At 48.6% G+C, this 13,956-nt stretch overlaps 8 protein-coding genes across 9 annotated transcripts; 2 read left to right on the top strand and 6 right to left on the bottom strand.

Moving 5' to 3' along the window:
- Positions 1 to 455: 455 nt before the first annotated feature.
- TERG_03000 (uncharacterized protein) lies at positions 456 to 855 on the top strand (the record flags this gene model as incomplete). Its single annotated transcript, XM_003235898.2, has 2 exons — positions 456 to 648; positions 719 to 855. 2 exons carry the CDS (start codon positions 456 to 458, stop codon positions 853 to 855), a joined length of 330 nt encoding a protein of 109 aa, XP_003235946.2.
- A 416-nt stretch (positions 856 to 1,271) lies between these two features.
- TERG_02999 (uncharacterized protein) lies at positions 1,272 to 1,873 on the bottom strand (the record flags this gene model as incomplete). The annotated part of the gene is made up of 2 exons (XM_003235897.1): positions 1,272 to 1,524; positions 1,584 to 1,873. 2 exons carry the CDS (start codon positions 1,871 to 1,873, stop codon positions 1,272 to 1,274), a joined length of 543 nt encoding a protein of 180 aa, XP_003235945.1.
- A 1,439-nt stretch (positions 1,874 to 3,312) lies between these two features.
- On the bottom strand, positions 3,313 to 3,972 carry TERG_02998 (uncharacterized protein; the record flags this gene model as incomplete). The annotated part of the gene is made up of 1 exon (XM_047748003.1): positions 3,313 to 3,972. One exon carries the CDS (start codon positions 3,970 to 3,972, stop codon positions 3,313 to 3,315), a length of 660 nt encoding a protein of 219 aa, XP_047603976.1.
- A 435-nt stretch (positions 3,973 to 4,407) lies between these two features.
- On the top strand, positions 4,408 to 5,212 carry TERG_02997 (uncharacterized protein; the record flags this gene model as incomplete). Its single annotated transcript, XM_003235895.2, has 2 exons — positions 4,408 to 4,800; positions 4,862 to 5,212. 2 exons carry the CDS (start codon positions 4,408 to 4,410, stop codon positions 5,210 to 5,212), a joined length of 744 nt encoding a protein of 247 aa, XP_003235943.2.
- A 331-nt stretch (positions 5,213 to 5,543) lies between these two features.
- Positions 5,544 to 6,306, bottom strand: TERG_02996 (uncharacterized protein; the record flags this gene model as incomplete). The annotated part of the gene is made up of 3 exons (XM_003235894.2): positions 5,544 to 5,863; positions 5,932 to 6,222; positions 6,294 to 6,306. The coding sequence occupies 3 exons, from the start codon at positions 6,304 to 6,306 to the stop codon at positions 5,544 to 5,546; spliced, it is 624 nt and encodes a 207-aa protein (XP_003235942.1).
- A 588-nt stretch (positions 6,307 to 6,894) lies between these two features.
- On the bottom strand, positions 6,895 to 7,899 carry TERG_02995 (uncharacterized protein; the record flags this gene model as incomplete). Its single annotated transcript, XM_003235893.1, has 1 exon — positions 6,895 to 7,899. The coding sequence occupies one exon, from the start codon at positions 7,897 to 7,899 to the stop codon at positions 6,895 to 6,897; it is 1,005 nt and encodes a 334-aa protein (XP_003235941.1).
- Positions 7,900 to 8,578: 679 nt separating this feature from the next.
- Positions 8,579 to 11,825, bottom strand: TERG_11928 (uncharacterized protein). The gene has a single exon (XM_047750965.1). It carries the CDS (start codon positions 9,808 to 9,810, stop codon positions 9,436 to 9,438), a length of 375 nt encoding a protein of 124 aa, XP_047605802.1. The 5' UTR covers positions 9,811 to 11,825; the 3' UTR covers positions 8,579 to 9,435.
- Positions 11,826 to 11,874: 49 nt separating this feature from the next.
- TERG_02993 (uncharacterized protein) lies at positions 11,875 to 13,069 on the bottom strand. Of its 2 annotated transcripts, XM_047749492.1 has the most exons (2): positions 12,859 to 13,069; positions 11,875 to 12,687 (listed from the first exon to the last, which is right to left on the bottom strand). In XM_047749492.1, the coding sequence occupies exon 2, from the start codon at positions 12,658 to 12,660 to the stop codon at positions 12,253 to 12,255; it is 408 nt and encodes a 135-aa protein (XP_047605801.1). In that variant the 5' UTR covers positions 12,661 to 12,687; positions 12,859 to 13,069; the 3' UTR covers positions 11,875 to 12,252. The 2 variants fall into 2 exon arrangements, with proteins under 2 accessions (XP_047605801.1, XP_003235939.1); XM_003235891.2 differs by having other exon boundaries at positions 11,875 to 13,069.
- Positions 13,070 to 13,956: the final 887 nt, after the last annotated feature.

Below are 13,956 nucleotides of genomic sequence, written 5' to 3'. Positions count from 1 at the left end.
CTAGATACTAATGTGAACATTTAGGTTGATGAGTGACTATGAAGTCACATTAGTCAACGACAACAGTAAGTTATATTCAAGAGACCTTTAAATAAGACCGTGGAAGTTAATCTTTCTCTTCTATTATTTAGTGTTCGTGATATTCCCCGTTAGCCATAGTTTGGACACTGGTGAAATTGATATCTAACCGCCGAGAATGCTTTAGGCAAGAGTTCTACGTACGATTCAAAGGGCCGGAAGAGAGTACGTTCTCCAAAACGGATAACGATATGATTTTATTTCTTGCTGCTTACGAATAATAGCTCCGTTTGCCGGTGGGATTTGGAAAGTGCACGTCGAACTGCCTGACCAATACCCGTACAAAAGCCCGAGCATTGGCTTCGTAAACCGGATCTACCACCCGAATATTGATGAACTGTAAGATTACCGTTCTGTACTATCTGGTATTTGCTAACATGCGCTTTAGGTCTGGATCAGTGTGTCTGGACGTTATCAACCAAACCTGGTCCCCGATGTACGACATGATAAACATATTTGAGGTCTTTCTCCCACAGTTACTTCGATACCCCAACCCATCAGATCCATTGAACGGTGATGCTGCTGCTGTGCTCTTGCGTGATCCCAAGAAATACGATGCCAAAGTTAGGGGTAAGTTTTGGCTCTAGAGTAAATGCTTGCTTTCAACTAGTTGAAGATACTAATCACACAATCTCTTAAGAATACGTCACCAAGTATGCCAGCAAAGACGCTGCGGATGATGCTGGTGAAGACACAGAGGATGATGGCGAGATGAGTTCGGTGGGTAGCTACGAGTCTGGCGGCGAAGAGCCAGCTGGTGAGATGGACGATGTCTGAGCACACCCTTCGGCGTATATTGTCTTCCCATCTCTTCTTCCCCTCAGTCCGGTTTTCCCCTTTGGATATATCAAGTATAACTTGGCGTTTTAGCGGTATTCACATCGACTCTGAAATGGAGTTCTATTGCCTGTTGAGCCTCTTCGCTGGGAGCATTGCGTGTATGGTGCTCGGATTTCTTTTGTCTGTTTTCTTTTGTTCATGGAGCCAAGGGCGACAGATCAAAGCCGGACTGTGAAGCTTGTCTCTACTTCTTTGATTCTGCCTCCTTGTTGACTTCCAGCTGTCCTTATTGCTACTATTCAACTAGTCTATTTCATTAGAATCTTGTATCTCCCCTATATCCATACTATATCGTCCAGGCCTTGAGGCATATATATACATATAACACATAGATTCTGAACGACACCGTGATATCAACTCCAGCTTTCATCCCGCTTACACGCTCCGCGGTGTAACACCCGATGTTTAGGCAGAGCCCCATCCTTGAATGGAAGCTGCCATGCAATAGTCTGTATATTACTCGGATACACGGTGAAATGGCCCCTTTCACTGGCATCCGCCGTATCCGCAGCAATGATGGCTCCATTAGCACCTCCCCGTATCCATGTTTCTTCCGTCCTGTTAGGAAGCGTTATATGCGCCACACCAGAGACATATATCACCCATCTAGAAGACATCTTAACAGCCTTTCCCTAACAATGTAATTATAGTATGGCATAACTTACTGTGCAACAGGAGCGTTGTGTAAGCCACCATTAAAATTCGGTGGAAGGACAGAGTACTTTGCTTCCCCCCTGAGACCGTCTAGGGGTAGGACTGCAGTGCCCTTAGTACCTGGATCATCTGAGACGTCGAATCTGCGCTCAAGTTGCCAGCATTCTAGCGCTGATTGGCCGTTCTCTCCTGTCAGTGCAGTTATGTTCAGCGTCCCTGGGACTTCGGTCTCTGGTATCGTGGCAAATGCCAGGAGTGGATATACGGTAAGACTCGATAATATGGATAGGAATCGCTTCATGATGCTTCACAGGTATCAGATAGGGATAAGGATATAATTTTTGCCTGAAATATTTAGAGGACAGTGCAGTTATATAGACGTTGAATAACCCCTGAGATGGGACAGCCTACTGCGTCGGAGCATCATTGCCGATAGAAAGGCTACCAGGATGCATCCTTCAGACCGTATGCGACGGTTGAGCTGAAGGTATACCCGAGCAACTATAATGGTCAACAAGCTATTCAGCCATCTGGGTGAAACCCTGATGCCGATCTCAGCGCCGCTGTCGTCATTAGTTTATAGTCGGAGAGATCTTCGCTGATAAAGTATAACCAGCGAGATGTCCATTTGATAGCCACCGTAACTATGTCGTGCTTAAAGAGTAATGATAAATGTGTTCTGCTATGCTTTCTCGGAGAAATTCCTTTTGAACGGTTTATTATTTTTTTAATTTCGGAACAAAAGGGGGGCTAATCTATCATACATACCTGGACGCCTGCGGATTTAGCAGAGCCCATTCACTTCGCCGAACAGTGTTTTTCAAAGCCCAAGAACAAGGGATGAAAATGGGAGGAGAGGGAAAGGAAATCGTGTTGGAATTTGACTAATTTTGGGAACCAGTCAGGTTGCACTGGCGCCGGGTAGAGGAGTAAGATGATGCGGGGGAGGTAGATATCCAGCTTGCCATCCTTGTGTTTTCAATGCAATAAAAAAGGAGAAACAAAAAAAAGTTCTAGAAGTAGGAAATAAGACGCGAAGGAAAGTAGAAGTAATATCAACTAGAAAGGAAAAGGCAAGGTTGTGTGACGAGATAAGAATATCTAGAAAGAAAAGCGAAAAGCGGCTTGCCGGGTAGTGTACGTATGTATGAACGGAAAGTCATATGTTGGACGTCATGAAAACCAAGAGAGGATTGGAGAGACGTCCTGTGGATCGTGATGGTGATAGTGGTAAATTTATAAAAGAAGGTGATTATATCGTGGGCCAAGTATGCACGAATCATTTGACCTTTAACACGCCAAAGACGTCTACCTCGTCCTTTTGGCTGTCGTCCATATTCAAGGCGGGTCTGGTCTTCTTTCCTTTTCTCGTGCTCATCACGACCTCACCCCAGTGTTTGGGCACAGCAGAAAGGTTGACGTTATGAGGGTAGTCTGGGTTTCGGTATGACACATATCGCATCCCCGCGAATTCGCCGGGCATAGGGGATGAAGATTGCTGTGAAGACTGAGATCTCTGAGATGCTCTGGGAGGGGACTGAGTCGAATTATATGTATCGGCTTTGAAGGTAGCCTGGGTGATGGTTGCTTCTGAGCTTGGGATTCGGGACGCTTGAGCACTGCTCTGAGCCGAGGGCACGAATGGCTGAGACTGGATGGCCCAGATATCAACGACAGAACTAGAAGTTGGGTTGCCCTGTTAGTTATACTATGTCCGGTCTTCTTGTCGAGTGGAGCCACTTACTCTGACGCTCGCTGGCAGATGGCCTCGAGAGCCTCCCTCTCGCGCTTCAACGTCTCAAGCTCTGGGCCCGGTGGAGGGCCCTGGACAGTCCCGTAGTTAAATCCGGCCTGATATATGTCTTCATCTAGCAAACGCGAGGACTCGGACTGTGATATATCGCAATGCGACGGGGTATCAGTCAGTAAACGCTCTCCTACGATACGCCCCAGCCACCAGCGGGCAGATGACCTACCTCCGTCCTCTCCTGCCCATGCAGGCACGACAAACAGACACCCATCGGCAAAGGTATGACAGAAGTACTGCGCAGGTATATAAGACGGTAGCGAGCGATAGGTAGCGACCAGAGTTGGGCCGTTCAATGTTGATGTCAAAGTCGAGGGAGGGTGGTCTTCACGAACAGCGGCAGCCGGGCAATAGGCCTGAGGAGAAGCCCATTGAGCGACCAAGAAACACAAGCATCGGGCAGCTAGCGGGGGAGCAGAGAAACAGCGGCTTGTTTCTTTATTATTAGCTATTCCATCATCCCTTCGTCTTCGTCTTCGCCTGCAGCGACTTTGTTTTTCTTCTGCTCTGCTTCTTCCTTGCAGCCGAAAGTTGCGCTGGCAAGTCGCTGCTGACCAATCAGCCCCCGGCACTTGCAGCGTTATCTTCACCATGCAGTGAGACTCGCGACGGTTGAAGAACACATCCTGACTTGCAGCGGCAGGATAAGAGGAAGACAGCGCTGAAGCAGGCCCAGGGTCCGCTCAGTCGAGGACGGCGACCCTGCTAGCAGCCCCGAAATCAAGGAAGAAAAGCAGCGAAACGCACCATGTTCGCGTTACCAAGTGCCAAACGGTAGTTAAATGCCCTTGTCGCACAGCTTTTGCAGGCGTACGCACGCACGCAGTTAAGCAGATTGCAGCGCTTCTAACTAGTGTTCTAGGGTCTGCCGTGATGATTTGAAGTCGCCCGAGTCGTCTCGGGCTTCGTCGCCTGAGAGTTCGGCTGCTACGTATGCCGCCACGGCGCTGGAGAAGGCCTTTTCGTCCTTTGAGACGGTCAATTCGAAGCTGCCCACTGCCTCTGAGGGATTGGAACAGGACGCCAGGATGGGCGAAGATGCGGAAGAGGAAGAACATGAGTTTGAGTTCCGGCTCTTCAGCTCTGTGTCTGCCAGGAAGACCGCGGACGAATCTCAATCCAGGACAGAGGGACACGACGGCAGCGGTTTGGGGGGAGTCCAAAAATTAAAGATACGGTTACGGTCTCCTTCGCCGTCAGCACGTCCGCCGGGAGATGGTGGCTTCGTCGTGCCGTTTCGAGGATGGGACTACTACTTTTCCAATCCGGAGCTGGTTATGCGAGCCGTGGGGGACACCTCGGGGCAGAGAGGAGCCAAGGACGAAAATACATCGAAGCAACTTGATGCGTTGAGAGATACATTTAGAGATACAGCCGTAGACGGGAAGACTATCCTTGCCCGTGCTGCTTCGATGGCTTGGGTATGTACCCTTTTTTGGCTTTTCGAATCTCTCCCCTACAGGTTTTACTAACAGCGCTTAGCCTGGTTGCCATCTTCCATGGAGAGTCGTACATATCCGAGGACCAAAGGTAAAGTTGGCTTCGAGTATGACGCCTTCTACCAAGTCGGAATCTTCTTTATCCAAGAAAAAGAAGAAGCCCGGGAAGAAGAGACGGATAGCACTACGAAAGTGGGTTGTCATTAAAAAGATGGCCGAAGAAACTGAGAAGGAAAAACGGAATCGGAAAAACCGGGAGAGAAAGGTAAAGAGGAGGCAGAAGGAGAGAGAGAAGAAAGCTGCGGCCAGAGCCGCTACAGGAGAGGTTGAGCCTACGGCCCTAGCGGCTTCTGATACCGCTACTACCGCTGGGGAGACGATTGATAAGTCGTGAGCGACAGCTACAGCTAATACTGTCTGAATATGATATATTAACTATATAAACCAAGGCAAGCCGTATAGTCACACCTCGCTGATATATCAACTGTACTAAACGTCATATTAACGATATAATATATTAGGAGAGAAGAAAAAAAAGAGAAACAGGAAAAATAAAACAATCACAGGGGTATCCCAAAAGTAATTAAAAGCCCACCTCGTTGCTTTGGCCGATATCAAAGCCTCCAAAACCTCATATTATGACCATACGGTTAAAGAGAAGTCATACTGAACGTTAGGCTCTATTCGGAAAGACCGTTATTGCTCGCGAAGAAAACCGTCCAAGCTTACTTGGCGGCGGCAGCTTCGGTGGTAGGAGCGGCTGTTTCAGTTGGCTTGACCTCCTCGGTAGCCTCTGGGACAGGAACTGGGGTGGGTTCCGCGGCCTTGGTTGCGTCTGTGGTGGTGGGAGTTGGCTCAGCGGGCTTCTCGGCTTCGGGGGCGGGAGCCGGAGCTGGGGCTGGAGCTGGGGCGGTGGTGGTAGTATCAGGGGCAGCCGGAGTCTCTACCGCCTTCTTCTCTACCTCGGCCTCAGTGGTAGCTGGTGCAGGTGCAGTCGATGCAGGCTCTGGTGCCGGTGTCTCAGGGGTGACCTTGTCCTTGTTTGCTATGTCGGTGTTAGCCAAAAAAGTGTTCAGCTAGGTCTTTCACCTGCATGTGTATACATATGCATACCATCTTCAGTTGTTGAGGGTTCCTCCTGGGCTCCCTCTGGCTTTGACTCTGGGGGGGCAGTCTCAGGGGCCTTGGTGACCTCTGGTGCTGGAGTCTGCTGAGCAGCAGTTCCTTCAGTAGGGGCTGGGGCTGGAGCAGCACCTGGAGCTGGAGCTGCAGGCGTCTCTTCTGTCTTCTTGTCCTCGGGGGCAGTCGTGGTAGGTGCAGTAGCTTCCTGGTTCTGCTTCTTGTTCTTGAGACGGCCAAGGAAGTTCCTCAAGCCCTTCTTCAGCTGGTTGAGCGCATCTGGGGCTGCTAGGGGTTAGTTCTGTCCTCTTGCAAAGACCTTTCCAGGGCATCTGCTTGATCATCAAGATACTTACGGACACCTGGCATCTTGAACGGGCTTGGTCCGGTTTAAGGGGCTGCCCTGATAGATCTATAACGGCGAGTAGACGTTGACGCGAATAGCTCCCTTCGAGTAGACAAGATACTTCTGCCGGTTGGCAACGAGTCTGCAATGGTGCAAGGCGTAGTCCTGAGCTAGTCGCGCGCCTGAAGTCGAAGCTGATCTTCAACGCCTTGTTCGTCCGTTGTTTCTCAACGTCTCAAGCGAGAAAAAACGCGGCAAAGAAAAAGGTGAAACGCCGAGCACGGGCCATAATAAACACCATGCCACGTGATCCGCCCTTTGAACCTTAAGGGGCTTCTTATACGGATTCTGCCTAGTTTTGTTTATTTTATATCCGTTTCTACTTTTCTTTGACGGGGTGTTTACATTGCTACAGAGGCATGAGGCATCTACCGTTTGGATGTCGTGACAGCCATTGTATCAAATGTTGATTAACTTCATCTCCATTTATAATCAACATGGAGAACGGAGTCTGTGGAGAAACGGAGAATGCTTGGTTGTCGGATAAAGGGATAAATTGGCCGTCTCTCTGTTGCTGGAGATGTATCCGTTGAAGAAGGCGTAGTCTTCAACTAGTGGGTATTAGCATCTAGCAGGCTGTCCGGTAAGACCATCTTGACTGGAATGTTGCTTGTCAATCCATACAAACTCTTCGAGTCCCTCAGCCAGTGGAATAAACAACTACCGCAGCCACTCATAGCGCCAAAGGGATTAATTTCAACTAGCTGCGTTGATCCATCAGGCACGCTCAAAACATCAAAGGTAAAGCCCTCCCGCTCCATCATCTCGTGTACAAGCACATCTGGCAGCTGGCGTGCGGTCTCCATAATCCTACTGTGAATCTGCAGGGAGTCAAGGCGCACCCGATTGGCCACCCTGACTGCATCTTCCATGTTGTTGACTGCAAACGGGCTTGTCCACCTATATTGTGATATGGCAGCAATTCCACTTCCCGGTGGTGGACAGAAGACTCGAAACTCGCGCGAGGGGTCCATCTGCTCGTTATACGGAATGAGATAAACCACAGGCTTGCTCACGCCGTCCTCGAGGGTATCTAAAATGGCCCGTCTTCCTCTCATAGAAGTACACAGCTGTCTAATAAGATCGTGTACGCTTGTAATGGGTTTCATGCCGTTCTCACCGTCCTTGGTACTGCAGCTGTCTAGTCGGAGGAACCATTTCTGATGACGACCAAATAGTTCTTCGGTCTTCATGCCGGCCGATGACTGCTTTGGAAACATTTCAACTAGGCCATTGAAGATAGACGATCTAGAAGACGCCCTTGCGATCCAGACTTGATACATTTCTGTCGTCTCAAAGGCCAGGTAGCGAGGTAGCTCGAAAGTGTGCCATTCCTCTGCGCCTTGGCTAGACATTATCAACGGCACCCAATGTTGGTATAATGTTGAGAAGAGGCCTGGCTTGATATGCTTGAGGTCTTGTGTCTCCGGTACCAGCGCGTTAATATCTTCGAACGAATGGCCGTGGGTATTGAATTTGTCTGTGTCTGCCCAAGCCTCCTTTGCTTCTTGCAGCGCAGTCTGCACCTCGCTGAATGGAATAGTTATCAGCTCCATGATAGTAGGTATAATCTGTGCATATCCTTGCTATCAGCTGTAAGGTAGCAGCCTGAATCGACTGTTGGCTTTCGCCAGGAGGCAAAGCATTGTCAACCCCAGGAAAGGATGACCATGGATGTTCTCCTTCCATTTCCATGTTTCGTGCAACAGAATAAACTAAACAAAGGCAAGTCTCCCAGTTGAGTTCTAGTCTAACAGTTTTGGAGCGTTCTTTACTCCGCTCTCCTGTTCACGGGTCTAGGCTAAAAAAAAGAAAAAAAAAAAAAAACATGTCAGGAAAGCTCAGGATGCCAGAGTCGCGGCCCAGGCTCAAGCGAAGAGACCACCGTATTCACAGCAGGCCCAATATCGCTACATCTCAACATCAGCGGGGGATGATGTTTATAAGCGATATTAACAATATATCCTCTTGTCTCACGCTCAGTATTCTATCCTTGAAAACGCTCCGACTCCTGGTGGTCACTTTCTGATACGCGCACGTGATGTTGGCTGCGCCTGGGCGGGTTGTCCCATCCCTGCCAAGACCCAGTCCCACCCGCAGCCGTGACTTTATTTTGTATTCTGAGGGTTTTATTGGACAACTCGGCTCAAACTCATCACATTCTACTGGCTAACTCCGGGTGATCTGTGCCAAGAAGCGGAGCCGCGGAAGCGAGGTTTTGCCGAAAGCCGACATTCCGGGCCATCGGGCTCCTTGAAATGCTCCCGTTCCAGGTATTACTCTCGTGCTCTCACAAGGCGGCCACAACAATTTGTCTCATTATGGGCAACGTTGGTAGCATGGTTTGCATTACTCCCATCGGTATTGGAGAATTCCGGGGCTTAATGCCATTACATACGAGGTCCTCGCTTCATGTCCTTGAAGCCGCGGAGTAAAAGCTCCGTTCGCAGTAACTACATGACCCACGAAACTAATCAGCAGCCTCTTCGTGGCTGCAGTTGACCTCCTACCAGAACGCAAGGCTCCCGGGAGTTTTAATGGGAGGCTTGCATTCTCAAAAGTTTCCATTGGGGAGAATGCTGACTGCCACCATTGAAGCATTTTCGGTCTATAACACTCCTTGTACACAAGGAGATATGGCCAAGGCACCTATAACGGAGGTAGATTTGACCGAGAACTTTTGAAATAGCCGGAAGGCGTCGGATCCACGGAGACTCGAAGTTCCCGCCCTGGGTCTACATTCTTGACTTTGCAGGCAGCAAACGGGCCATCTGGTTGAAACTATCAGCGGGGGTTTTGAGCTGGCGAAGGCCTGCAGGTGGTTATAAAATCCGCCTGTCTCCCGCCGTCTATCTCCCCTATAGCTCATATTCCTTCACTACTTCCATACACCCGGCAGATTTATCCTGCGATCTATCACGGTTTACGGCCTCTTCAAGTATATATCCACTTTGAATACCGAACATTCCGAAATATCCAACAATGGAGCGCGTCTATCTTATTACCCACCCTCGCTCTGCTTCTAATTTGCTTGTCCAGATTCTGGGATTGGAAGAGCAGCCAATGGTCAAGGCTCGCCCGCATGCTGGCTACTACTTCCTGGAGACCCTCATGTTCCTTGGGGAAAAGGGTCTCCGAGCTAAGCATGTCGACGAGTGGACCGAAGAGGAAAAAACCCAGGCCCGTGCCATGTACAACAAAGGATATGATGAAATGATGAAGGATGTTACCGAGTCAAAGGCTGCCGGCAGAATCTCTGTCGTCAAGGAGCACGCCAACATTCTCCTCGAGCCCAGCAGCCAGACCAAATTTATGTTCAAGACCAACGACGTTAAAGAGGCACCACTTACCATCGACGTCCCCCAGGGATCCGAAATTGTTCGTAGCCCAGGAAACCAAACTATCTTCTCTGATGAATTCCTCCTTACCTGGAAGCCAGTCTTCCTCATCCGCCACCCCGCTCTCATGTTCCCATCCTTCTACCGATGCATGGATGACTTCAGAAAGATGAAGAAGGAAGATATCGGCAACACCGACTCCCTTGAGGTTGGAAAGCCTGATCTACCCATTTACATGAGCCTGCACAACATTCGCTCCATGTTTGACTGGTACAGCGAAAAGTTCCAGCAGGCTGGATCATCTTCCACCACCCAACCCTGGCCCATCGTCATCGATGCAGATGATGTCATGGCCGATGAAACTGTTGTTCAAAAGCTGGCTGATATTATCGGGTTGGACCGCAACCACCTGAAGTTCACTTGGGACCCCGTCAGCGAAGAGCAGTCTAAGAAGTACGACCCCATGGCTAAGCGTATGCTGTCTTCTCTCAACGCCTCGAACGGTATCATGAAGGACAAGCTTGCTGCCAACATCGATATCGAAGCTGAAGCTCCCAAGTGGAAGGCTGAGTTCGGTGAGATCGATGGAGCTAAGATATACAAGTGGGTTAAGGAAGCCATGCCCGATTATGAATTCCTGAAGTCTCGCCGTCTCACCGCATAGATGTGTTGATCACAAGCGGTTAACCTAATAATTCCCCCTTTCTCCGTCTGCTTATAATTCTTTTCTTTGTATAGAGTGCATTTGTTTTATTCCCATTTCAAAATATAGAAAAGAATACTCCTTTGTTTAATGTTGAGTTAGTACATAACGAAATATATAACTATACATATATCCACGGTGTTGGGCTGCAAATATGATGGGATTCTACCGTCATCGAAGTATGCCTCACCTTGACACTGAGAGATGAGACCCCCTTTACCGTCACCAAATAGTTCTATATCCCGGCTAAATGGTGAACATAGACCGACTTAAGATGCGGTTAAGAACCAAGCCTTGACTATTTCCTTTTAAATGAGCTCCTATACCCCATTAAAGAGTACGCAAAATAGCAGATTACTTGGCAACCCGACCTCAACTCTTCTGCTAAGAGCCTACCCTTGTCCATGCAGTGAGGCTGGACCCAATAGCAGGGCCATCCAGCCTCGTCTGTGCTCTAAAGCCTGGTAGAAGCCCTGTTAATTGGCCTTCTGTGGTGATTTGTAATGCCTTTTAAACCATTAGTACAATGTATGCGTTTTGACAGGATTGAGAAGAGTAATATGCAAATACAGATTCACATGAAATTTTGCGACAACTTGAGTTGTATAGATCTGGAGATCAATATAAATACTCAGCCATCAGCCTTGGGGGTAAGTAATATGGAAGTAAACCATAAACAGGACCCACCATACATAGCACAGATATCACCGTCCAATACAAAAAAGTCAACCTGTCAGCAGCTATGTTCGAGCTTTTGAGCAAAATCAGCCCTCTAAACAACCTTGCTCTCTTCGTGTTTGGCTACGCCGTGGTAGCAGGATTTGTCCATCTGCTTCAATCTATGAAACAATCTTCGCCCGAAGATTTATACCAAGGTAGTCAGAATGAAGCGCGGGGGGAAATGAATGTAAGGATCCCGAAGAGGCGAGTATTTCGATTGTTGGCTAATGTGGGTAATTCCAGGGTACAATATTGAGATAAACGCATAACTACCTTACCTCCGTACGAGATACGCTATTTGAAGGCTCCAAGCACTTTAAAGCTAGCCGGCTCCCTAATATGTGCGGAACAAGGAATATTGTTGGTTGTGGGATGGAGTCATTGCTTAAGTTCCATGAGATACGGAGTTAGGAAATCCATGTGTGAGCGACTGGAATTGTATCTGCTTACCTAGCTGCTGGCGAAATAGCCATTATCCAATACATTTCTATGCGATATTCAAACGATATTCAAACTTTTATACACCTGATGATCCAGCTAGTTAGACCGGGAGTTAACTAGACTATCTATCATCTCCAGGTTGGAGGTGCACTTGTTTTGTCCCATTTGCATTTCGTAACTAGGACACTAAATATCAAACCACTGGATCAAAAAGGGGAGGCCCCTAACTAATTGGCTGCAGGGAAAGTCGTTATATCATTGGCACTAAATAACAAGGCCGGCGGCAGCAAACTTAATGCTGGTATTAAAAAGCCCAAGGCTCGTTCGAGGTAATAACCCGGGATTGGGATGCATTACGCTATCAGCAATCCTGTTGAATAATATGGTCAGATGTTTCCAAACCAAAAGAGAGCGGGAAATAGCGTTAACTATATGGTGGCTTTATTTTAGTTTCAAAGCTAGCAATTGCTATACTCCGCAGTTGACACCATTAGCATGTTGCTTTTCTAGAAGTTAGACTAAAAGACATCTACAATAAAGACTGAAGAAAGAGATAAAAGTTGGTCAAGGAGCGTTGAATAAGTCTAGTCTATAACATAATCAGGTATTTAATATTATTAAGGAGTGACATTATCCCGGAGGCCTTCTAGCCTTCATCATCGGTAAACATATTCTTTCACAACAGAGACACATCGGCTGCTAAGCTTCTAAGCCCTGAATCCACAGTCGGTTGGCAGAGCATCCTCGTAGGTGACGTCGATTCTCCCAAGGTGTGCGGCCTGGTTGTTGGTAAGAGTGTCCATGGCAGCCTTGGCGACGTTGAAGCCATCGGCCTTGTCGACGGAGGTAACGAAGATAGATTTGTTGAGGACAGGCCAAGTGACCTTGAAGCACTTGCCGCAGTTGACGCTGTTGTATCCCTCAACGGCGAAGGAGCCACCAATGTTGGGGAAGTTGGGGAGAGAACCGGCGGTGGTGAAACCCTTAGTGATGAGGCCGTTGGTGCCATCAGAGCAGGTTACCTGAGTAAGACTGAGACCGGCATTGTCGTACTTTGGGTCGTAGGAGAGGGAAACGGTGCCGCTGATGGCAGCAGCAGAGGAGAGAGAAGCCATGAGGCCGAGAGTAGCTGGGATAGTGAACTTCATAATGGTTGGTGGACTGGTTTGAACTTGGGTTTGTTCGAGAAGTAGGTTTGTTTGTAAAGGTTGGGTTGGTAGAGGTAGATTGATTGCGACTTGTCTTTGTTCTTCCTGGAGCTGTGTTTTCTGATGGAGAGAAGAGGAGAAAAGCTCGAGACGGTGGTTACCTACCCGGGGTTTATATAACTTTTCTTCACAGCTATGTTGGCAATCGCACTGAGGGTTGAACACAGCATTTCAAAGACTCCGTTGTCTTTGGAGGCAGCTACCTCGCATATGCAAAATGATCTGCATTGAGGGATCCATGGCTGGAAGCTACCAGCGAACGCCTTCATGCCCTGCGAGCCTGCAGGTTACATTCTGGGAGCTCTTCGATGCACGGCCGCTTCAGCCCGTGGTTCCCGAAGGCTTTCGATGCGGGGCAGAGCAATGGAAAGCAACATGTATGGAGTAAATTATGAAACATTTACAATCAGGAAGCATGTACAAGGTGTTCACAAATCAGGTGAGACACCTTTACATACAAAAGGACTTTGTATGCTGTCATCGAGTGTGTTCCATTGTCCCGTATACTCATGTAGAAAAGCGGCGGGTACCACCACCACAGGGTACATGCTTGCGGCGTGCATGCTCGTCGCGGAGGAAGAGAGACATGAATCCATCATGTCGCAGCAAAGCCCCAGTAGAAGCATAACCGTGAGCCATCTCCTCCTTCAGCCAAGGTAGCATTGTCAGTCATCTTTGCAGCGGGGGGCTCGCGTTGTGCAAGAGCTGGAGGGAAAAGCAAATAAGCAAGCTCCAAATCCAGTGACACGGTAGCTGCGGGCTTTCGATGGAGATGAGAGGAGCTTGCGCTCATTCTGTGATACGATCGGCACAGGTATGGATCTGCATCGTTCGATGCTCTATATTAAGCAGGCTTTGTCTTGCTAGCGTGCAGATGTCTCAGTCTCTTTCCCTGACCCATCCTCTGCTGCACTGGTTGTCGGCTGAGGGCATTTCGTCTGCGCCCGTCAGGTTACATCTCGACCAGAAGGAAGCTGGACAGACTGACTGTTTCTGACTGTTTATCCGCAGCGGCGCATCCCCTCGACTGCGCTGTCTGGCCGTTGATGTTGTCGATTCTCTCAATTGTCTGCCTTTTTTCAGCCTTATTCAGTCACGTGGAGGTCATGTGGTCGCTTGTTCGGAGTTTCAAATGCCGATTCCCGGATGACTAATATTTACTTACATAATCTACATAATCGGTATTGCTCAGCATAAGGATGG

Source organism: Trichophyton rubrum (genome assembly GCF_000151425.1).
Source record: "Trichophyton rubrum CBS 118892 genomic scaffold supercont2.3, whole genome shotgun sequence".
NCBI lineage: Eukaryota > Fungi > Ascomycota > Eurotiomycetes > Onygenales > Arthrodermataceae > Trichophyton > Trichophyton rubrum.
The sequence above is the reverse complement of the archived record's forward strand: the minus strand, read 5'-3'. Positions and strand labels throughout refer to the sequence as shown.